A 22,333-nucleotide genomic window follows, 5' to 3' on the forward strand; every position below is an offset into this window, starting at 1 on the left:
GTGATTCCACCGCTTGCCTGTGCAGCCTGTGCCAGCGAGTGACAACCCTTTCCGTAAAGAAATTTTTCCTAATATCCAACCTGAACCTCTGGTGCAAGTTCAGGCCGTTTCCTATCACCCTATCACTTGTTTCTTGGCAGAAGAAACCAACTCCCACCTGGCTGCATCCTCCTTTCAGGCAGTTGTAGAAAGCAATAATGTCCCTCCTGAGCCTCCTTTTCTGCAGGCTGAATGCTCCCTCAGATGCTCCTCACAAGACTTGTGCTCCAGACCCTTGATCAGCTCCACTGCCCTTCTCTGGAGACCCTTCTGCACCTCCATGTCCTTCTTGCTGTGAAGGCCCCAGAACTGAACACAGGATTCATATTGCAACCTCACCAGTGTGACCAGGGGAATCATCGCCGCTCTAATCCTGCTGGCCACACCATTTCTTATTTTAAAATCTTGTATGGTCTTTTTCCAAACATTTCAGTACCCCCCCAACATTAAGAAGATCCCCACATTCATCGTGAACTGAAGGCTCTTGAATCCTGAAGGATTTGGACCCAAAATCACCACTTAACCTGTGCTGAGACACCTCAGACCAAGTACAGAATCATGGAACACGCTGAGTGGGAAGAGACTCATTAGAATCATCCAGTCCAACTCCTGGCCATGCACAAAACACCCCAAGAGTCACACCATGTGCCTGAGAGCATTGTCCAAATGCTTTTTAAACTCTCTCAGGCTTGGTGCTGTGCCCACTTCCCCAGGGAGCCTGTTCCAGTGCTCAACCACCCTCAAACCTTTTCCTGATCTAACCTAAACCTCTCCTGACTCAGCTTCATGTTGTTTCCTCGAGTCCTGTCACTGGTCACCAGAGAGAAGAGATCGATCCCTGCGCTTCTGCTTCCCCTTGGGACGGTGTCAAAGACCCCAACGAGGTCTTCCCTCAGTCTCCTCCGGGCTGACCAAGTGACCTCAGTCTCTCCTCATAAGGCCTCCAGACCCTCCACCATTTTGGTTGCCTCCTTTGGACACTCTCTGATAAGCAATATTTTTAAAAGAGGAAAAAAGCATTTATCATTTGGACAAAGTTTAATCATTTCACTAACCACAAGTACAAAAGCATTTCTAAAAGGGTAACCAAATATTATATAAACATCTATTATATAAGGAAAGCCATTCAGTCCTCTGCAATGAATTTAGAATGGTGGCTTCTGGTTGCTGACCCACTGACCTGTACTAATATGGGTTTTGAAAGTAAACTCCTTATGAGCTGCTGGGACTCTCTTTTGTCTGTCCTCATGACTGTCACAGCAGGTGCTGGTAACACCTGAGATTTTGGAGAAAGCTCAAAGACACTGCAAAACACCCCAATAACCTACAGATGAAGGTAGAAAGGCATGTCCAGAGGTCTGATAAGAGATGTAATTCTGTTCACACATTAACCATAATTAGATAAATATCTTGGTATTTGTGATAATAATCACCGCTGGAACAGTTAATGTTTACTTGATATTGCTGTCATTACATTTTACAGCTCTCACTTCCACAGGATGAAGGGCAGCAATTCCCATGTTCAGGTTACAAGATCCCTTGTTTGACTGTGCTTTGCACAGAGCATCTCAAGTGTTGGAATCCTATGCTCCCTAAAGCAGTATTATGGCACCAAGCAGCTGACACCAAATTCCTGTGCTGATGGGCCTGTGGATGTAACAGGAATTGCTGACTTTCTTACACACAGTTTGCCTACTTGTTCTGAATAACCTACTAGCTGTTTCAATTGCTACCTCCCCAAGTTTGTATGCCTTTTGGGCCCATGGGTCTGGCTGAGGTGAAGTCAGTTTTCCCCACAGGAGCCCTCAGTGCTGTGCTCTGTACTGGTAGCTGGAAAGGTGTTGGTAACACATTGGTGTTTGCTGGGACAGCATCACAGCTGTATCTCACACATTCCCCTCTCACCAGTGGGCTGAGGGTGGGCAAAATCTTGGGACAGGACATAGCCAGGACAGCTGACCCAAACTATCCAAAGGGATATTCCATACTGTATGACATCTGCTCAGCAGTAAAAGCCAAGAAAAAGGAGAGGCAAGGGGGGAGAGGGGGAATTTGTTACGACATTTGTCTTCCAGAGCAACTGCTATGTGTACTGAAGCCCTGCTTCCCGGGAAGTGGCTGGACATTGCCTGCTGATGGGAAATAGAGAGTAAATCTGTTTTCCTTGGCTTCTATACACAGTCATTGCTTTATTCAGCTGCCTTTATCTTGATGCATGAGTGTTTTCCATCGTATTTTCTCCCACCCCATCCTGCTGAGGAGGAGAGTGCTAGAGCAATTTAGTGGGCACCTGATGGCCAGCCAAGATCGACCCACCACAGCCCAACGTACACAGCTTTGTATCAGTAACGTCCAGAGTCATGCAATGGGTGCTGCAATAAAGGCTCAGAACTGCACAGTCCATACACACCCAGAGATGAAGAGGTGTTTTGTATTAAGGCTGCACTGAGGCATAGTCTGGCTAGAAGCCTGGAGGAGTTATGGCAGCTTTGCCCTGTCTCCCTCACACCACAACTCCAGTGTAGAACATTCTGTTTAGCTCAGTTGCTCGTGTCAGGATTTTTATGGGAGTCTTGCCTCCGTTTATAAAAGTCCCACACATAATTACTCAGTATTTCTGTCTTCAAAGAACAATAATAAAAATGGAAGAACAATGCCACAAAGAGCTGTTAAGAGACCTGACGGGGTGAACTGGAATTAAAAAGTAGAATTTCTTTGGTGTACAAAACTCTGTTGAAAAATTTTTAAGTTTTTCCCTAGGAAGACTCTTGAATATAAAATGATTGAAACAAATTTTTTTTTTTAAAAAAAACCTACTTACCATAGTAAGTGGAAAAAAAGGAAAACCATTGTCTTTCCATGCCATTTCCTGTGCTGAGAAAGTCTCCTTTGTTACACACTGATCCCTCCTGGGAATATTTTAAACTTATCTTTTGATATATAGGGTTCCAACATCTCTTCTGCCTCTGTTCATGTTCTTACAGGAGACAGACAAGGTGTCTGAGGAATGTTCCTGCTAAAAGGAGATCCCTCATTTAGTACAACACTGTTACAACTGTTCTTGATCTGCTGTCCTAACAAATTCCTCATCACCCCTAATGTAAATAGGGTTTCACAGTTATAGGTAGGGTGTATGGCATAATGGTTGTATATTCTTGGCAAGCAGAGTTGACAGCACTAATTTACACACAGAGTTGAGGATAATGGAATATTATTCATGTTCTTGCATATATATGTAAATATAAGCAACTCTAAAGGAACTACTACTGAAAGTCTCTTGTACAAGTAGTTACTGAGGTAAAATAATTATGTGTATTTTAAGTATCAGCATTCTTTTCACAGCAACTCTCCAGTAAATTCAAGTCTCAAGTCCTCAGTGACAAACAAGGCATAGCTCCCAATTTGCTAATGAACAAATATGTATCATCATCCTTTTAGAAAGGACTATTTTAATTTGTGTTTGGTTTATCTCAACTTTTTTTAAAAATTTTGTTTCTGATTAAGTCATGATCAAAACCAGTTCATCAGCACTTTTATCAGGTGGAACTAGTGAAAAAATTATGTGTTCTTGAAAGTCAGTTTGTATGGACCTTCAGAAAACGGGAATTTTAAGCCTCATAAATTTTAAATCCATTTGACTTTTTTTTTGGTAAATGACTGTTTTCAGTTCTCAGTATATGATGCCTGCATGGTGGATATGTCACATATAATTCTTCTTGTTTTGTTTGCAATGGTACCTAAATGTGCTTAACATTTTGTAGACCCTGTCCCTTCTCCAGGAAGCCCCAAATACAGCTGGAGAAGGGTTCCTTTAGCAATATCTTTGCTTTGTAAATATTTTCACTTTCATACCTTATTTGAAGATTCCTTTTTGCACAGACACAAGTATTTCCAGACCAGCCTGCATTGCCTAAGGCTACACCCAACCTACACTGCTTTACTTTGTGCTAAAAAAAATAAAATTAACCCTACTCTGCAACTGGCACCCTCTTTTGCATACTTATCGTGGACCTAGAGTAAAGCAAATACTATTTTCCCCAAAGGCTCTCTTTGCATTTAAGCATTATCTTTCCAGGCTGAGAAACAACGTGGCATCAGTCACACAGGAGACCTGCTCCACTTGATCTGCAGGGACCTAACTTCTTTGTCCCCCATGGAAGGCTTTCATCTCCCTAAGTCTCATAAATTTTTTTTCAGTGTTATGCAACCCTTGACCACAGCTTGAGTCTAAATCTTAATCATCTCTTTTTTACCCCTGAAAGGCTGCACAACACCAGACTTTTAGTAGCACTTCTACCGTTCCTATATGGAAACAATTCACATTACCCTCTCTTCCCCCAGACGTTACTTTAGCTGCTGAAGTTACAAAAGCAAAAACTGAGCAACCTGCTTTTATGTAGGTCCTTCTTCCCCTGTCAGGCTATGCCCCTAACATACCCACCACCTCTGCCTTTCAAGTGGGGCAGCAAACACCTCCCTCCTGCAGGTCTAAAGGGACCTCATCCTTCCCTTTGCCCTCTCCCTAGCTGGCCAGAGGCTTTTCCCAGTCCCGAGGTGGAGGAGCTGGGGACACACCGGGGGACATTCGCCTCCTCGTGGACGAACTCTCCTGTCCCACCCACACAAGGTGGCACTGTTGGTTTTCACTGTATACATGCACTCTTCCACCTTCCCCAACACTAACATTGATTGGACTTAAAGAGGGTGATTCCTAACCTTCTTCAGCTTCTGAATCCCCACGCTTTTCCTATTTGAAGAGCGGGCCTAGTCAGACATTTAACATGGGGAGACTGCTTTGTAGGACTTGTTTTTCTGCCTCATTCCTGACAGTCACCAAAGCAGTACCCCACACACCCACAGGGCTGTAGACTCTATGTTGCTGGTGAAGTCAGTGTCTAGTAAATGCACTGCCTTTGAACAAGCCCAAATAGAGATTCAGATCTTTTAAGACTACATAAAAAACCCATGGTAAAACAGAGATGTTTATTCTTTTAAAGATGCTAAATACCTTGAATTAAATTACATAAAATAATTCCAAGTTGCAACTGTGATCAATACAAAAATTAATTATAATCCCCCCACTTTTGCTGTGCCTCTCTATTACTGCTTTTATCTCCCCTATATACTATTGCTTTCTGATTATGCATATTCCCAAAAAACTTGCTTAAATTTGATTAGGGAGTTGCAACTTGATCTGTTTCTTCTGTGCACTCTGTGACTTCAGCCCATTTTAAATTTCCAGCAATTGAAGGGAGAGTTTGCTTGCTTGCAAAGGAACACTCAAAGAGCTGTTTAAAGCTAAACTGGAAAGCAAGTTACTAAAGGGAGTTAGTTATCCCTCGAAGCAGTTACATTTTCTTGACACCTACACCACTCAAGCGATCCTTAAACATTGAAAGTATTAACCAGCTAATAGCTCTAAGACTTCCAAGTTGCCTTTCACTCACTGGCACCCACTTGAAGTGTCTTGCCCAACCTTAAATTAGGCCAATTGAATTTGCCAACTCAACATAACAAATTACTAGATGATTATAAAATCTCTATTTCTGATCAAGGGCTCTCCTTTGAGGAAACACAACACTCCATAAATAAGGATCAAATCAACACAAGTATGATTGAAGTGAGATGAAAGTGATAGTAATAGTCAGTTGAACACAAAAGATGGATCCTGATAAAGAAATTGAAAACACAGAGTAGTGAATGCTCCCTTTGTCCATATATCCAGAATTATTCACATACACTGCTCTCCCATTTTCCTTACCAAAAAATCATTTTTCCCATGCAAAAGCAAAACTTGTGACTTTCAAGTGTAAAAGAAATGAAATGTAGGGAAAGATAGTTATTCCATCACTTTTCCATTTTAAAATATACCATGTTGAACAGAAAAACAGTGCTACTTGTCTGCTGACAACTGGTAGATGAAGAAGGAGACTCATTCCCTGTTGCTGGCTGCCAGTTTCTTTTCCAGTTTCATCTCCAGCAAAGTGGATCTTCAATACATAAAATCAGAAATCAAGTCTTCAGAATATAACATGAGTGTCAGATTCCTAGAAATAAACACACAGTTTCAGCAACTTCTGCCACACCATAGTACAAGAGGGACAATTATTTCAGTGTTGGAAAAACAAAAAAATCTATAAGTTCAATCCTACAAGAATAACAAGACAAAAAGATAATGTATCTATAAGGAGCAATATCCCACAAGTAAACCTTTTCCAGGAAAATGGTAGTGAAAGGTCCAGCGTCCATGTCCAAATTCTGGCAGAAGAGGCAAGATGCACCCCCTTAGAATGTGTTTCTATTGTCAATGCTGTCCCTCACTCCCAGCCACAGCAGTCATAGTGGTCCTGGCTACTCCAAAGTCCTACTTCCAATAAAGTTCTCCAAGTACAGCAGTGCTCAACAATTATTAGGAATCCCTTAACAATTATGCTAGGTTGAGGAGGTACTGTGAAATTCTGAGACCTTGTATTTGTTACTCTCAAAATTTCAAACTACAGCTTTCCATCTAGTGAGAGACCTTCATGGGGCCCCCAAGTAAATCAGGGACAGGGCTAAAAAAGAACACTAGAGCTCCTTAGGAACAGTAGGGGCTCTGTATACATATTCTGAAAGCACAATCTTATACTATTTAAAACTATCTATTTATAAAGTCTTCATGGATCTTTAAGTATGAGAGGCACTTCAAAAATTAGCTTGACTTACAGACATTGTTTATCACATGACTAATGCTGCAACATCAGAAGATCAAACTAATAACCATTAGCAAATACATAGTTAACCATCAGTTTAACCATTAGTTCTACCACCAGGAGAAAGCTGTATTTTGACTCTACCCAGTGCTTAGAAGTCCACTGCAGTCATAGCAGAGGAATCAGGCATTAAAATGGCAGGCAAGGCAAAACAACTCTTTCCCTACATCATTTCAGGAAGAAGGTTTAACCTATCATAGTGTTACTGCATGTAGTAAGAAACATGAGGAGTTTTAAAATTATTTTCTACAGAACAAATTCTGTTAGTAGGTCTACAGTAGTCTCATGATGCTTGACAGTGTGATACAGTCCTGTTCCACTGACCCACGTGCATCCCTGCAGGGGTGTGTTCACCCGGATGATTTACAGATATGGAATCACTATCATTTGAAACAGATTTGCTATTTATTAATGCAATATATACAGATCCAGCTTTGGGAAAATGAATCTTCTTTTCTAATCCAACTTAAACACCTGCTGTTGTAGCAAATAGAAACCTCTCTAATATACAACCACCATCAGCTAAACGCAGCTAATGAAAGGATACAAAGCTTGGTCTATGCTTTAATCGTTATTACTTTCAGAACTGCTGGGAGGACCCGAGGCCACACTGCGGGCACAGCCTAAGAGGCTTTCGGCTCAGCACGCCCCACTGAGCTCAGCGTGTGAAACCCTGCCCGCTGTTTCACGGCGAGCAGCGGCCCCGCGCACCCAGCGCGGCTCCACAGGTCCTGCTCGGCGCCGGCGGCGAGGCTGCGCCGCCCGGCCGGTCCCGGGGCCCCGGGAGGGATGCAGCCCCTCCTGCGGGTACCGCAGCCCCGTCCTCCATCACTGCAGAGACCACCCGGCCTTCGAGGCCCCGGTACCCGGCCTGGGCGGCGGGAGCGGAGCGCAGGAGGGAGGGCTGCTCCCGCCCCGCAGCGGCCCCGGCCCGGCCCTTACCGATGCACCGCACGTAGTGTTTTGCAGGAAGTTTCCACGCTCCTGGGTTTAATCCGCGCAAAGCGGGGCTGGAGAGGAGCGCGGCTGAATAGCGATGGAAAGGGGCGGGCGAAGAGGTGGAGGAGGAGGCGGTAGCAGCAGCGGCCGTGTTTAATTTTTTAATTAGGGCGGTTTGAGCATCTCCCGGCGGGGTCGCATCGCCGGGCGGCGAGGGGAGCCCGAGCGAGCTGCCCCCGCCGCCCGGGACCACCCCGCGCCCCGAGCCGTCGGGACTCCAACCTGGGCTTTCGACAGCTGGCGAGGCGGGCCCGGAGGCGCGGAGAGCTCCGCGCTCGGCCACCATGGGCAGCGCGGGCGCGGAGGACACGGGTTCGTAGCGCGGACGGCGCGGCGGGGCCGGCGGGCGGGGCGCGGGGCTGACCTTGCGGCGCCGCCCGGCCCGGCCCGGCCCGGCCCGGCCGCACTCCCGGCGGGGGCAGGGAGGGATGGAGGGAGGCACCCCGGGCGGCGGGGGGAACAGGGCAGGGTAAGCGCCTAAATCTGCCTTCCCCGGGGTAGCGGGGCCGGTGAACGCGAAGGCTGTGCGTGCCATCCTACAGCAACAATTGCTTTGCGGGTGCTCGGTCTCAGCCTCCATCTCCTGGGAAGCAGGCAACACTTTTCCACATTCACAAGTTAAGGATGATGCTAGTGAACGTTTTATTTTCCTGTATCTCTGTATTATCCAAATTTAGACCACGTATTTGAATTCACAACACAGAAGCTCTTGTCCAATGAAGACTCCAGGCTTATGTATTTGCTACGGATAAAATCTTATTTTTGCAATTCATTGCGTGTCGGAAGGCTGGACGTGTCACTGCTCGGCTGCTGCTTCTTCACAGGGGAGTGCTGTTTATGTGGAAAAGTGTTGCTTGCACCCTGAGTTACCATGCTGCAAAAACACTGTGTGGGGGCTCTCTTTGCAGAGCCGTGAGCCATGCCTTCATTTGCTGAGCATCCATGCCCTGGCATTCCTACCTTCACCTCCCTGTATGTTGTCTTAGAACCCGTACCCTGAGGAGACAATGTTCTCCCCAGCAATTTAGAGAATACAGGCATGCAGTGAGCACGAGTATGACAGGTCAGCTGTGCAGTCACAGCGCTCCTTTTGCAGCATTTCTGGCCACGTGGTGTTAACTCAGGTAGCTCAGACTCTGAAGAGAATTCCATGTTCATGCTGATTTCTATTTCTAGTCTATTTTATAGGACTTCTCCATTGTTAATCTTTTCATCTTACCACCTTCTATGACCAATTTCTGTAACAGCATTTCTGGAACACTGTTTAGTTTCCCTGAACAGATAGTTAAGTGCAAATGAGGCGCTTCCAAAGCTCCCAGAGAAAGGCTGTTTGTAGGTCCCTTTTCAAGTTAGGTTTGCTGTTACTTAAGCACAAGCTCGGGACTGAAGCTATTCGAAGTACTTGCAGAATGACCACATCCATGAACAAGCATCTGGGCTGCAGACATCCAAGAAGAGAACAGATGGCCACTGATTTGGTCCATTTTGTTACAAACTATCATTTAGGAAGTGAGTCTTCAGGCACCCAAGGCTTAATTGCACCAAGAGGATGAATGGTCCCAGCTTGAGACCTTGTACAGATAGTCATTTCCAGTACTGAGCCATTAGAAAAAAATCCTGAAGGGGGTTCTGTGAGAGAAGGACTGGAACCCAAAACCCAAGGATGATTATCCTGGTTACTTTCTTGATCTTCTCAAGTCTCTCTGTAAACATGAGACTAAAGGCTAGGTCTGAAAAAAGTGACACCCTGTCACTCCAAACCACCAAATAGCTGGGGCTGGTATCTTCAGTCAACACCAAACACTGACAGAGTTGGGCTGGTGATTCTGCTAGAACAAGAATTTCAACATCTTCCTTCCAGCTGCCTCACAATACCTAGTACCCATGGTGTTTCCCTTCATCCCCCCATAGGTGCAGCCAGCACTCCCAGCTCATACCTCTGTGTTTCTTAGCTCAGTGCTAAGCTGTACTCCTCATTCCTATTTTCTTTAGGACTCTGATTGTTTCTTCTGGCCTCAGAAGGACTTCCAATGGCCTTTTATTTCACAGCAGGATGTTAAGGAGCCTTTCTTTTTGCCAGTGTTTATATGGGTAGCAAATCAAAGGAGGAGAGGAGTCCTGACCTGTAAAAAAAGATTGAGATCAGTCTGGGGTCAGCCCCCACAAAATGGCTCTGCAGATCCTAACTGATACAATGCTTGTCCCCATGAAGCTGTCCTGAAGGCTATCTTTGAGCATTTTGGGATCCAGGCCAGGTTAGTTAGTATTCAGAGTCTTCTGGTTCAGGACTTGGACAGATACACTGCAGCAAATGGCAGGGTGTCTGACTGCCTGGGAGAGGACATCTGACCTGCGTGCAGCACTAAAATGTGAAAGCAATAAAAGGTACTCAAGGTCAGTCTTGGTACCACGGTTTTGGGGATACATAATTAGAACAAAAATTCCTGTGAACTTTAAGGCTTCAATTACAAATTCTGAAATTCAGGACAAGGAAGAGAAGAACACAAAGCTGCACATTAGAGTTTCCCAGAAGCAATCCTCCCCAAGCAAAATACAGTTCTCTCATGCGGCTTTTTCCAGCAAACTTTTGTTAAATAAGACTAAGATATCAATTTCTCCATGTTTCAGCATAAATCAAGCTTTGCACAGAGATCTGTCCCATAATGTCTCCTGACAAGCACATAATCTACAAACAAATCCCATCTAATTCCAGTGTGTAAGCTGCAAAATTAGTAAGACTGGAAGTCATATTCTTGGAAAATTACTCTGTGTGGTGAAGAAATGTTATGTCAAATACAAAGGTATTTGTCTGGACTCAACTCAGATTCAGGGTTCTCCATGGCCAGCCTATCCCTAACATTTTTCTCAATGTCTTTCAAGAGAACAACTGGGTTTTTTGGGTCTGGCTTTTCCAGGTAGTGACTATTTATCATTTTCCTGTATAAGCCTTGTTCCTAATTTTTATAGCCCAGTGCCCTAGGACTTTGGGAAAGTATTTTTTTTTCCTTGACTGGCTTTTGCTCAAATCAACTGATTTCTAACATAAATTTGTGATATTGAACTTTCTTTGATTTTTTTTTTCCTGCAGAAGGTCAAACTTAATAGAAAAATTGGAAGTATGCCCAATGAAAATCCATACAGCAGGTGGGCTTTACCTATGATGTATTTTCAGAAAATAAATATTGCTTGTTGTTGACATTATTTCTAATTCCCATAGGCTATATCTGGATCTTTCTTCCATCCTAACAGGAATTAAAACAAAATGACTCAAAGAGCAGAATACAATGCAAAACAAGGAAGGATCTCATACACAGCTCTACAGACTAAACAGAATATTGGTTGCTGTGCTCTGGCAAATGTGTAAACACTAAAAGGAAACATTATTTAATATCTACTATACTGAAGTTTATTGCAAAAAAGAAATACGTGGTTTTTGCCCTTTTGATCTTTGTTCTAAAATTTTTGTTCTTTAGGATAATAGTCAAAAATCCCACAAATTTTGAAGTGAGAAAGGAGACACCAAACAAAATAGAAATTCTGTTCATTTCTATCTGCTCGGGAATATCAAAAGTTATTTCTACTTTTTCTGTTGTTTTTACTTGTAGGCTGACTCAGAGTATGGCTCTCTCAGCCATGACTGCAGTACACAGTAAAGATACTGGACCTCCCTTTAACCTGGCCTAGCAGTGCAGGTACCTGAAGCAGTGTAGCCATGGCAGCACAGAGCTCTGAGTGGCCTGATTACTCTGCCAAGAAATAAATTGATAGTGGCAATTCCCTGGGGAAAAAGAGGTTGAATCGTTAACAAAAAGAGTTTCCCCTCAGGCACGTTCGTTAAATAGGTGTTAGCAAGAGCCAGAAAACCTCAAGTTCTAACTTTAGAATAAAAATGTCTTTGTCCTTTGGCACTTTTGATGTCCTAGTCCTTCCAATTCTCCCACTCTCTGTAGATACAAAAGAAAGATGTGATTCCAATATCTGATGGAAAACCTAAATTAAAGCCAAATGATCCCCACACAACCAAAATCTATACATAAGATCTCCTTAAAAAGACAAATTTTAGAAGTTTCTCCTGTCTGGAAACATGCAGAGCTCTCCTGGTGGCAGCAGCAGGGTGGAGTTGCTTGAGCATCCTGTCTCCATAGGACACACGTCAGGGTCAGTCTCCCGAGCAACGCCAGGAGCATGGGCAGATCTGTTTATTGTGCCTGTAAAAATGGCAGGGTGTCTACGGGGAAGACCAAGGAGAAGAAACAAATGAGAGCAAGATACAGGGGAAGGGAATTTAATTCTGTTATCTCTTCTTCCACCAATCTTTGCTCATACACAAGAGTGGACATGTACAGAGAAAGGTGAAGGGGTAATTTTATCAATCTGCTCACTTTCTTACAAGCTTAAAATACACACAGCATTTTTTTTCTGAAAGTGGAGCCCAAGACTTCACTAAAATTGCACACATAGTCTTTTATTTTACAAGTTGAATCTATTTATGTAGACTCTGAGCTAAATCAAATGAGCAAAATCCACATTATTTGTCTGAAATTGCCTTTGAGGTCAATGCAAGTCTAACTAGTTTAAGCACAGAGATGTAAAGCCATTTCAGGAACATACCAGGTTTCTCCATGTGGAGACCTTAGAGAGTATTGCCAAATCACAGTCCGTAGACCTATGAGTGTCTGACAAAATGCTGTTTTCAACAGCTGAAACTTTGGTTTTGAGCAGACAGAAAGCCAGAAAACCGTGAGTCTGCTGTCTCAAAACAGAGGCCAGTAAGTAAATGGTGTGTAGAGGCTAATAGTTGCAATTTTATCACATACATTTAAATGTGAAAAAACAACAGGACACTTCTAAAATCCAAGCTGGTTTTCATTTTCAAATGTTCATATGCTACAGCTCAGATATATTCACCCCACTTAGAGCTAACCACACTGATTTGATGTTTCTATGCAGGCAAAGAAGCAACACAGGTGAAAATCCCACAGAGTCACCAGGATGTGATGCCCAATGATGAGCAGTAATTACTGCAGCAACACTTCAGCCAGCATGAGTGTCAACGAAATGTCTGCTTTCCCTCTGACTTTAGAACAAAAAACTGGCTTTGCCTTTGTGGGGATTTTGTGTGTTTTCTTGGGACTTCTAATTATCAGATGCTTCAAAATCTTGCTAGACCCCTACAGCAGTATGCCTTCTTCCACGTGGGAAGATGAAGTTGAGGGGTTGGACAAAGGAACATTTGAATATGCTCTTGCATGAAAACTCACAGAATATCCTGCCTTAAATTTGATGTTGATTTCATTTTGGAAACCAACTGTTGTTACATTTGTTATACATACCTGCATTTTGGAGATATGTTGGTGACATCCATTTTGTTAAATAAATATTTGTTGCAAACTCCAAAGGTACTTCATGTTGCTTTTATTTGATGAACAGTGGAATGGTAGATGAGAAATGGCTAACAGCAAACAAATACACAATAATTCACTAGAAAGTTACCATGCCCAGTGTTTTAAGGATCAGATGCTATCTGGCTCTTCAGAGGAGCATCTCATGTCTACTGTGTCTCATGATAGGCTGAAGAAAAAGATGAAGAACACAAAAGACAGGCTCATGAATGGTGAATGTTCAAGTGGTAGCCCCCTCCCCTCCTCATCCAACACAATTTTCTGAAACTCAGTGTCTGTACTTGTACACTGAGGATACAAAAGTGGAGGACAACAAAAGGTTGTGACTTAGAGGAGGTGCCTGCAAGAGGTGTGTGTCCATGATTTTATTCCACTTGGTTACAGAAGATGATTCCGTTTAAAGTGGAGCTTAAACTGTCTGGTTAACAGCTCCCAGGAGTAATTACACCAGCCTGGCAAGGTCAAAGCAGACACAGTCATGCTGCTTGCCCATTTTTACCCAGCCCCCAGGCAGGTCGGGGTCCAGAGCTCTGTACACTCCAGCACTCTCCACAGCTGGTTCTTCTGTTTGTGCTCCTGCAGTTGTGCACAGTATGGGATCTGGACTGTCACTGATGAACTGGTCATGGGAGATCCTATGAAAGCAGAGACTCAAATCTGGATATTCAAGGTCACCCTCATACACACAGCTGTTTAGCAAGTGTGACAGTACTTGACAGAAATTCAATTCCGTTTTTAAGAAGGCTGGCATTAGAATTTTAGGCACTGTCACTTTTGCTAAACAGATCTGTTTGCAATGAGGAGCTGAGACAAGGAGATCAGTTGCAGCAGTTGTTTTCTTTTTCATGTATTCTGAAAAATACATGTTATTCCTTTTGCCCCATATACTAGGCAGAGGCAGACAGTGAACAGCAGACCTGAAGTGTCATTTGGAACATAAAATACTTGATTGTACAGAGAAGGACATGAATCTCCTGTCTGAAAAATACAAGAGAGGAACAGCCAATATTAATCTACACTGGTTCATTCAAATTACAAAACATAAACAATTTTGTGAATGTAAGGGCTTTTCAACTGCTTCAGATTATATGTAAGAAAAAATTCCAGACCCTCAGAGATTCAGTATATTGCATATATCCTATCTGATTTAGCCATAAAATCCAAGGTAGATATCAGTACAATGATTCATGTGATTTGTTACTGCTGGATAGCATCATCCACTGCAGAGACCTGACACTGCCATTCTTTTAATGTACATCTAATCAGCACAGCTGAGCTCTGTGCTGTCAGGTTGGAGTGCTGAAGGTACTTAAGTTATCTGGGTTAAATATAGTTCAGTTATCTCTGAACTACACAGCAAGCACTGCAAACATATCCAAAGAACTCCAATATTGTCTTATTATTTTTGTTCTTTACCCAATCTATTGCTGGAAACAATTATCTAATCCCCTTATAATTACAAAGATTCATCATTTCCTGCCTGCTCTTTTCTTCATCCCAAAAAGACTAGGAAGTCAGCCTTCCCAGAAATAATACAGAGCACATAATTTTTCAAAGGTTTTCCTTAAATATACAGAGTAAAACTTTAAATAGGGTCAGGAGTAAATGTTTTAAAACTGCATGTAGGACAAGAGGACCCCCCAAAGACTGATCCCACTGACTTCACTGAATCTTCTGCATAAAATGCACTGAGCAGATCCTGTCCTGAACTCTTGTTATCTGCATGACTATATATGCAGAACTGAAAGATAGAGAGAATATGATCTGTTCAGAATCAGGCATAGCTGGGAGGGAAATGGAGATAACAAAAGTATTTTCAGGCCCCCTTAGAAATTTTGCAATGCCATAAACCCAGTAATTGTAATGGATAGGTACATTTGCTGGTTAATAGTTAACAAGCTAGAATGCCTTTCTAAATCACCATCTAGAAATGTTTTGAAAGAGAGTGATTGGATGGCCTATTCAGTATATTAAACAGGAGAAAAATCTGGCCAATAAGGCAGAGTCTGTAATGCCTCAAAGAGAGGGTCACACTGTATGCATGAATAAAAGAGGCAGATTGTCCTTCCCTAAAAACACAGGATTGAATGGTAAGTTAAATTACCCTGAATAAGGTAAACTTGATTATTTATGCATAATGCTAGAAAACTAAACACAAAGTTAATGGCAAATAACAGTTCAGAGATCTCTGGAAATACATTGTGAAAACCAAAGTATTGTTTTCAAGAACAGCAGAAAGGTAAGAGACTTTACTTTTCCTAGCAAAACACTAATATGGAAATAAGACAGTCAAATGACAGAATCATTTTACTTGGTAGCAAGAGTTTCATTGTCATCAAAGACTCAGGATTTCATTCAGTCATGGAGATGGAAAAAAACATAGTTTCACTGACCTCAATGAGAGAAGATTTGGTTTTGCTCCTTCATGCCTGAAGATGAAACACTTCCTTGCAACTTTAAGAGGCTGAAGGAAGCAGAATACTATGATCATAAATGTGTAATAATAATAATAATAATAATAATAATACAGAGCCAGTAGAAGTAAAATAAACTAAATAAATGTAATATGTTGCTGTGAGGCTTACACACATTAAGGAGGAAACCTAACATAAATATGAAGGTGACAAAGTGGTGCCTCAGCAGAGAGGTGACAGCAGAATATTACCTATAGCTGATGGAAGAAATAAGAAAATATGCTTTAGCTGTATCTCATACTGAAGATGGAGGACATCTGATTATCAGCTCTTCAAATTATAACTTGATATGTGATTTTAGAGAAAATTTACATTGCTGAGCTATAAATATTGATGCAGTATTTTATCTTTCAGTGCCAAAGGGCCAAATGCATTTCACAAAATCATTGAGAAATTTAAATTGAAAAAATCATAGGAGTTCATCTAGTCCAACCTCTTGTGAAAATATGGAACTTAAAAAAAATGTCTGTAATGGGCTTATTTATCCAGATTTTCAGTTCATACATTTGCTTATAAGATATATTTTGTTTCTAACACTTTCTGCTTTTACAAATGCTTGCAGAGTTTCAATGTCTAAGCATGCTCTGGTTTAGTGCCTTTGAACAAACCTGGGCTCCTACTGAATTATACAGGTCTATACAACCACACTCCCTAATCTCCTTAGAAATATGTTTCAAGACATATGATTGCCAGCATTTCAATAGCTCATTTCAGGGCCATCTAGGTCATACTTTAAATTGCTGCAAAGGTACTTAACCCACTAAAGGCTTTAAATATGAGTACCCCTTCTTCTCTTGGAGTTTATGTTTGCTCGTTCATTTTCTTTGAGGGGGGTCTGTGTGGGAAAGAGGAGGTGAGAAGCAGATTATACAGCTGTGTGTTCACCTCTCTATGGGCTGCCACTCAGAGGGACCTAGACAGGCCAGAGGAATGGGCCAGCAGGAACCTCATGACATTCAACAAGGACAAATGCAAATCCTGTACCTCAAACAGATTTAACATCTGCACCATACAGGGAGCAACTCTCCTGGAAGGGACTGGGGGAGCCCCAGGTTACAGAGGAGAGAGCCCCATGCAATCCATGTTTTAATGGCATGATCATGTTCCAAGCTTGTGTACATTGATGCTCATGATGCCACCCTGCTCTTTTGTGGGTTTTTATAAAACAGATTGAAACTAGAGGAGTTCTTGGCCCAGTTACAGCTCAGGCCTTTACCTCCTTTGGAGCTTGTACCAAAATACTGCTGGTTTGGTTAGAGGGTCAAGTGCACCCATCATAGACAGAAACATCTTCAAAAGCTCTGTCTTTGCTTCAACTATGCTTTTACTCAACGAGTCATAGGATGATAGTCTCATGGATACTTGGTGAGGCAGGGGAGAGGGGAGAGCTTGTGGTGGAAAACATATCTAACCATGCAAGATAATAGAAATAGTCTATTTATATTTTTATAGCAGAAAACTGGCAGCCTACATCAGGAAGACTGCTTAGAGATTCAACAGAAAATTCTCAGCCCTTCATTATTTGAGAAGCAAAGATCTGATATGCAACAGCACTAAACCCTTTGCTGTAGCTGCAACTGAGTGGCTGCAGCCACAGAAGAGTACACGGATCACCCAAGTCTGTAGCATCCCTGAAGATGTCAATGAACAATGCACCAAATGTATTCTTGGATCCAAATGCAAATCGCTTTCAAGTTAACATAATTAATGAAGACCATGACAACAGTGAAACAACCCAAGAGGATGTGGGCTCTGACCCACCACACTATGAAGAAACATCTTTTACTGATGAAACACATAACAGACTAAGAATCAGTTACAGACCAGGAAAAAGAGAATTATATGACAATTTCCATCAAAATGGGGAGAAAACAGAAGCTAGTTTACATCCCTATGATACTCACAGTAAAATGTATTATCTACAAACTTTTGGCCATAACACAATGGACCCAGTTCCCAAAATTGATTATTATAGAAACACTGGCAGCGTCAGTGGGAATAAGCTCAACAGACCAAGCTTATTAGAAATTCATGAACAACTGGCAAAGGTAAGTGAAAAGGAAAGATAAAATTTTCTCTATTCCATTTCCAGACTGTTAATTCTGTTTATTAATATGAGAAAGTCCTTAAATTCATGAACCTTGCCCAAGAGAAAAAGTACAAGTAACTACTTACCATATTTCCTTTGGTAGCTGCAGTCTGTTTTCTGCTCTGTACCCTGCTCCGAGCAAAGATTTTTATTAAAAGGTAATTGTAAAGTACTTGATAAGCAGAAAAACACAGCTTAATCTTGTCTAAAAGTATGGATCTACCAAACCTCTTCTGTTTCACATAAGAGTTAGGATGGCAGATGGTGAATGTCAATTCATAATTTAACCAAGCTACACAATTCACACTTATTCTAGACTTGAATTTTACATCAATGCATAACTAATTTTGACAGATTCCTCCGTTGTGCTCATTAATAAATATAAGTATTATAAAAAATACTATGTGCAACAAACAGAATTTCAGTTAATCAGATATCCATCCAGAGCACGACTCAATTGTTGCTGTAACAAACCATTCGAACAGCAAGAAAGAATCCAGAACAAGGGTGTTGAGGGATAGCAGACAAACACTTTTCAGGTGCTGATACAGTGAGCAAATTTGGGGTTAATTATGCACTTATCAGGGCAGGGCTGGAAAGAGAAAGATCATTGCTATAGTTAAACTGAGACTAAAAGTGTCCATATGCAGCAAAAACTCCGGTTCTTTTTTTTTAGTTAGGTAGTTGTGAAATGAGAAAACTTGAGAGAAAACAAGCTCTCATCCCCATTCCACTCAGTTTTTCATATTTCTGAGGTCTGAATAATGTGGACAAGCTTCTGATTTTTGAATGCTGGTCCAGATCTTGTTCAGACTTCTGTTTCCTGGAGATTCCTCTTTCCTAAGAAGGGTTAATACAAAGTAATGAAATTAAACAAAAAATACAGCCGTTAGTAAATTAGGACCTGATTCCTTAGGATCTTATTAGGGCAGCTTCCTAGTTTTGGCCTGACTTACTCAAATTAAGCTCTCCACAAACCTGTGTAAAATGGCTTACAAGGAGAGGAGAAGCATTTCCAAAGATGAAAACAAAGCAGATAGGAAAAGGGAAAAATATTAATTTAGTATCCCTATTCATTTGCAGATGTACGAACTGTTACTCAAAGGACTAAACACATTTCCATGCCCAGAAGAAATTTCCTCTTATAGAAATAATTTACTTCAGTAGTGGCCAGAGAAGAGTAAAACTGTGTCTTAGCTTTGAACATAATGCTGAATGAACATGTATTGAACATTAGCATATTAAAGGATTTCAGTTTTGATCATAACCAGAAAATTCCGGGTTTTTTACTGTTGTATCTCTCAATGGTTTGTGTATTATAAACAAAATTAAATAAATTTGTTTAGGTTTTGTTTAAGGCTATCACTTAAAGAAGATTAAAAAGAAGGCAGATTACATCACAGAATAATGAAGAGAAAATTGTTTCACATGTTGGGACTGTTGGAAAAGAGAAAAGGGCATAATCCAATTTGGTAATTTCCAGACTTTTTCCAGTATCCAGTATCCATCTTACAGAAATATAATCTTATGCCTTTCAAAATAGGAAGGTGAATGTCATAGGTAATGGGATTTTTCTTACACTGGCATCCTGCTGTGCCCTTACGTGGGTTGTGGCCCTGGTCTGGGAGCACAAGCACAGCTCTGGAACAAACAACGCCCCATTAGCATGGCTGGAGCCCAGTCCTGGCTGTCCCATGGCCTCACTTGGTGACCTTGGACAAACCACTTCGCTCTGCAGAGCTTATGCTGAAGAATAAACAAAGACAAGGTCACCAAATAGGAGCTTAGTAGGGAAGGAGCTGAGTGTGAAAAGGCAGAGCTCCTGTCAGGAGGCACAGGCTGTACGTGCGTGGGATGGGGCTCCAGCCCCCAGCAAGGAGGGGATGAGATGCCACACTGAGCGTGGACAGGAGTTACAGTAATAGCCCAAGGTGCACTTCTGAAGCAGATGCTTTATTCCTTTTTTACTTAACCACTAAAATCTGGCCTTACCACACCATACCCCAAGGCAATCCCACCCCCCTCGCCCCCAATTTGAAACTCAAGTTGTTGAAGACAACTGTTCTGTCAGAGCTCATTGCCAGATTCTGATGAGAAGTGGCATATGTTTGACTTCAGATTGCTAAACATCACATAAGCATTCCCATTGTGCTTTGATGCTGGGCTTAACATCAGAAGATAAATATTAATATTTAATACATTTTTTTTAATATGTAATTTTTCAAATTTCAGAATGTAAGACAGGCTGAAAGGAAATTCAAATATCTAGTTTTCACACTGCTGGAGTCAAATTTGTGTCATCTTTTAGCAAGATGTGTCAGTTTTTGCACACATTAAGCCAATTAAATCCCTAAAAAATAGTCTAAGTGCTATTTCACAGCTGATGGCTGGTGATAATTACTTGGGTTTAATATTTACCCTACATAAGAAATAATCTAACCTTTCTTCCTCTTGGCTATTCTCCACACTTGTTATGGAGATTTGATGAGCTCATCATCTTTAGCCCCAGGAGAGATGAAGACTAAACCATTCTGAAACAAGGAAAGGAAAATGTTTGGGTTAGGTTTTTTGGGGTTTTTTTAAGCAGTTAACTTTTTATTTTAGTAGCTTTTCAAAATGTTCTGTCACTTTTATTCCACATCCTTAATGCATGAGTAGCACAGGTACAGCTGCTTGGTAAATAACCAATCATTCACTAAAGCACACCAATTTAAAATGCATTTATGGAAGGTTTAAGGCCATAATTTATGATAATGGCATAGAGAGCACAAATTAATTCAAAGTACAGAGGAAACAACTTGTTTCAAGTACAAAGACCAAGCCCTTTTAATTTTTTTGTCTTTGAAATTCTAACCACTGTAGCAAAAGCCCATCATATTATTCTGCTGATCTTCCTTCACTCACTTTAATCATTTACTGTATTTTGAGCAAACACAGACATTATTATTTCAGGGTAAGAACTGTCAAAATTATCTAAGGAGCACAAAGGAGCTCAAAGTCACAGGCTTTCAACAGATCTTGTATTCCCACTTTTCTTAGGGCCAACAGGCACCAAGTTTAGCCCATGTTGAAATGTATTATCCAGTCACTTATTTTTCATTTGTGAGCACAGTCCTGGATTTACTGTGTCAAAGGCATTCTAAAACCCTACATCATTTTGGCTAGAGCCCCCATCCTTGAGGGGCAAGTCCAAACATTAGTGTAAGAGGCATACACAGTTGGTCTTTATGTCTGTTTTGGGTCTCTGTGTTTGGTGTTTTTAAAATTATGGACAAAATATAGAAACAACCTTAAAGTTAACCAAGATTTAAAATCTCATGTTTCACAGGATCACAGATGTCTTTCCTCCTTGACCTGCTTAGTTAATCTGGAGATATCTTCATCACCCTCTAAAGCCTAAAAAGTATCTTGATTCCTCTCCAGGAGTGGTATCTACTCCTGACTCTCTGCCAGACCATGGCAAGGTGCAGGGTCCTTCCTGAAGGCCTTTGAGGAGGACCCAGAAAATCCAGCAATTGCTAACCTAATGCCAACTCCTCACAGGAACAGTGAGAGCTCTGAATTAAAAAAAAAAAAATTAAATTAAAAGACAATGACAATGAGTATAAATCTCAGTGCCATGACTAATTCCTACTTGAAGCACAAGAAACATATCATGGTGCTAAATTGTCTCAAAGATTCTGGGGCAAAAGAGCTGAAGAGATAAAATACACATTTATGTCAGTTAACTGGATGTGAACAATCTAAAATTCTGGGCTACTTACACCATAAATATGGCAATTCCTAATCCTATTTACTATGGTAACACCAGTGGTGGCAAAGCCACAGAAAGGATTATTCATTTACTACATTTCACTGGCATTTCTCTAACTGTTTTCAGGAATATGTTACCCACCTGCTGCTGCAGTTCTGTTTGTACTTTGTTCAATAGGAAACACTAGATTTCATCACAGAACTTTACCATGCAGCACTCAGTTAGGTCTCTTTTCACTGTGTGCAATTATCCCTGTTTCTACACTTAGCGTTATTCATAAATTGTTGCAGAGGCCAACCACAAGACCCTCATTATGTTAGATGCTCTGTAACATGTCAACACAATGTATATGTGGAATAGCTTACAATAAAACCAGGTTACTATTAGATCAGGTAATAATGTATTTACGCTGCTTAAGCAATTCTTTCATCTTCTCCCCTTGTTAGCAAGCCCACCTGCTGATGCCTGGTGTGAGCAGAATATTGCTCTCTACTCCAGTGACAGTAAAACCTGATCTTTGGAATTCTTTTCCATTATGCCTCCCTTATGCAGCCAGGTGTCCTCTGCCTGGCACAAAAGAATGTCTTTGTTTTGTGTGTGATCCTCCAGAACATTGCTGTGAGCACCGGCTCCGTGGAGAGAGTGGCGAATGGAGAAAGCACCGCTGGGGATGAGACAGCACTCAGCAAGGAAGAGGAAAACACAACGGGATTTGTCAAGTTTGGATGGGTGAAGGGTGTGCTGGTGAGAAACTTACCTGCATTTCTAAAAAAACAATTAAAAGAAAATAAAATCAGTTCTGTTACACTTAAGTCTTTGAAGAA

The 22,333-nt window shown here is 41.5% G+C and overlaps 2 protein-coding genes and 2 long non-coding RNA genes across 14 annotated transcripts in view; 2 read left to right on the plus strand and 2 right to left on the minus strand.

The window, feature by feature from the left end:
* Positions 1-2,102: 2,102 nt before the first annotated feature.
* LOC125332452 lies at positions 2,103-6,629 on the minus strand. The gene is made up of 2 exons (XR_007206500.1): positions 6,242-6,629; positions 2,103-6,086 (listed from the first exon to the last, which is right to left on the minus strand). It is a non-coding gene; the product is annotated as an uncharacterized LOC125332452 (long non-coding RNA).
* A 1,384-nt stretch (positions 6,630-8,013) lies between these two features.
* Positions 8,014-13,184, plus strand: CTXN2 (cortexin 2). Of its 4 annotated transcripts, none has more exons than XR_007206491.1 (2): positions 8,014-8,102; positions 8,468-11,850. XR_007206491.1 is itself a non-coding variant. In XM_048317276.1 (2 exons), the coding sequence occupies exon 2, from the start codon at positions 12,795-12,797 to the stop codon at positions 13,041-13,043; it is 249 nt and encodes an 82-aa protein (XP_048173233.1). In that variant the 5' UTR covers positions 8,015-8,102; positions 12,741-12,794; the 3' UTR covers positions 13,044-13,184. The 4 variants fall into 4 exon arrangements, 2 of the variants coding, with proteins under 2 accessions (XP_048173233.1, XP_048173234.1); XR_007206492.1 differs by having other exon boundaries at positions 8,015-8,102; positions 10,879-11,850; XM_048317276.1 differs by lacking the exon at positions 8,468-11,850 and adding an exon at positions 12,741-13,184 and having other exon boundaries at positions 8,015-8,102.
* The window catches only part of LOC125332451, a 57,968-nt gene continuing 44,043 nt past the window's right edge, over positions 8,409-22,333 (minus strand). For all 7 annotated transcript variants that reach the window (XR_007206499.1, XR_007206497.1, XR_007206496.1 and 4 more), the window contains 5 exons: positions 20,196-20,286; positions 17,842-17,884; positions 15,586-15,656; positions 13,284-14,170; positions 8,409-9,913 (listed from right to left, as the gene is read on the minus strand). This is a non-coding gene — a long non-coding RNA (uncharacterized LOC125332451). The remainder of the gene's footprint in view (positions 9,914-13,283; positions 14,171-15,585; positions 15,657-17,841; positions 17,885-20,195; positions 20,287-22,333) is intronic.
* The window catches only part of SLC12A1 (solute carrier family 12 member 1), a 43,306-nt gene continuing 38,263 nt past the window's right edge, over positions 17,291-22,333 (plus strand). For both annotated transcript variants that reach the window (XM_048317272.1, XM_048317273.1), the window contains exons 1-2: positions 17,291-17,714; positions 22,119-22,253. In XM_048317272.1, coding sequence (XP_048173229.1) covers positions 17,304-17,714; positions 22,119-22,253 — 546 coding nt within the window. In that variant the 5' untranslated portion in view covers positions 17,291-17,303. The remainder of the gene's footprint in view (positions 17,715-22,118; positions 22,254-22,333) is intronic.

The sequence above is a fragment of the Corvus hawaiiensis genome, chromosome 13 (genome assembly GCF_020740725.1).
Source record: "Corvus hawaiiensis isolate bCorHaw1 chromosome 13, bCorHaw1.pri.cur, whole genome shotgun sequence".
Taxonomy (NCBI): domain Eukaryota; kingdom Metazoa; phylum Chordata; class Aves; order Passeriformes; family Corvidae; genus Corvus; species Corvus hawaiiensis.

Bases quoted from the DNA above. Each gene is read 5' to 3' on its own strand.
- CTXN2 (XM_048317276.1), top strand. From the start codon at position 12,795: ATGATGAGCAGTAATTACTGCAGCAACACTTCAGCCAGCATGAGTGTC.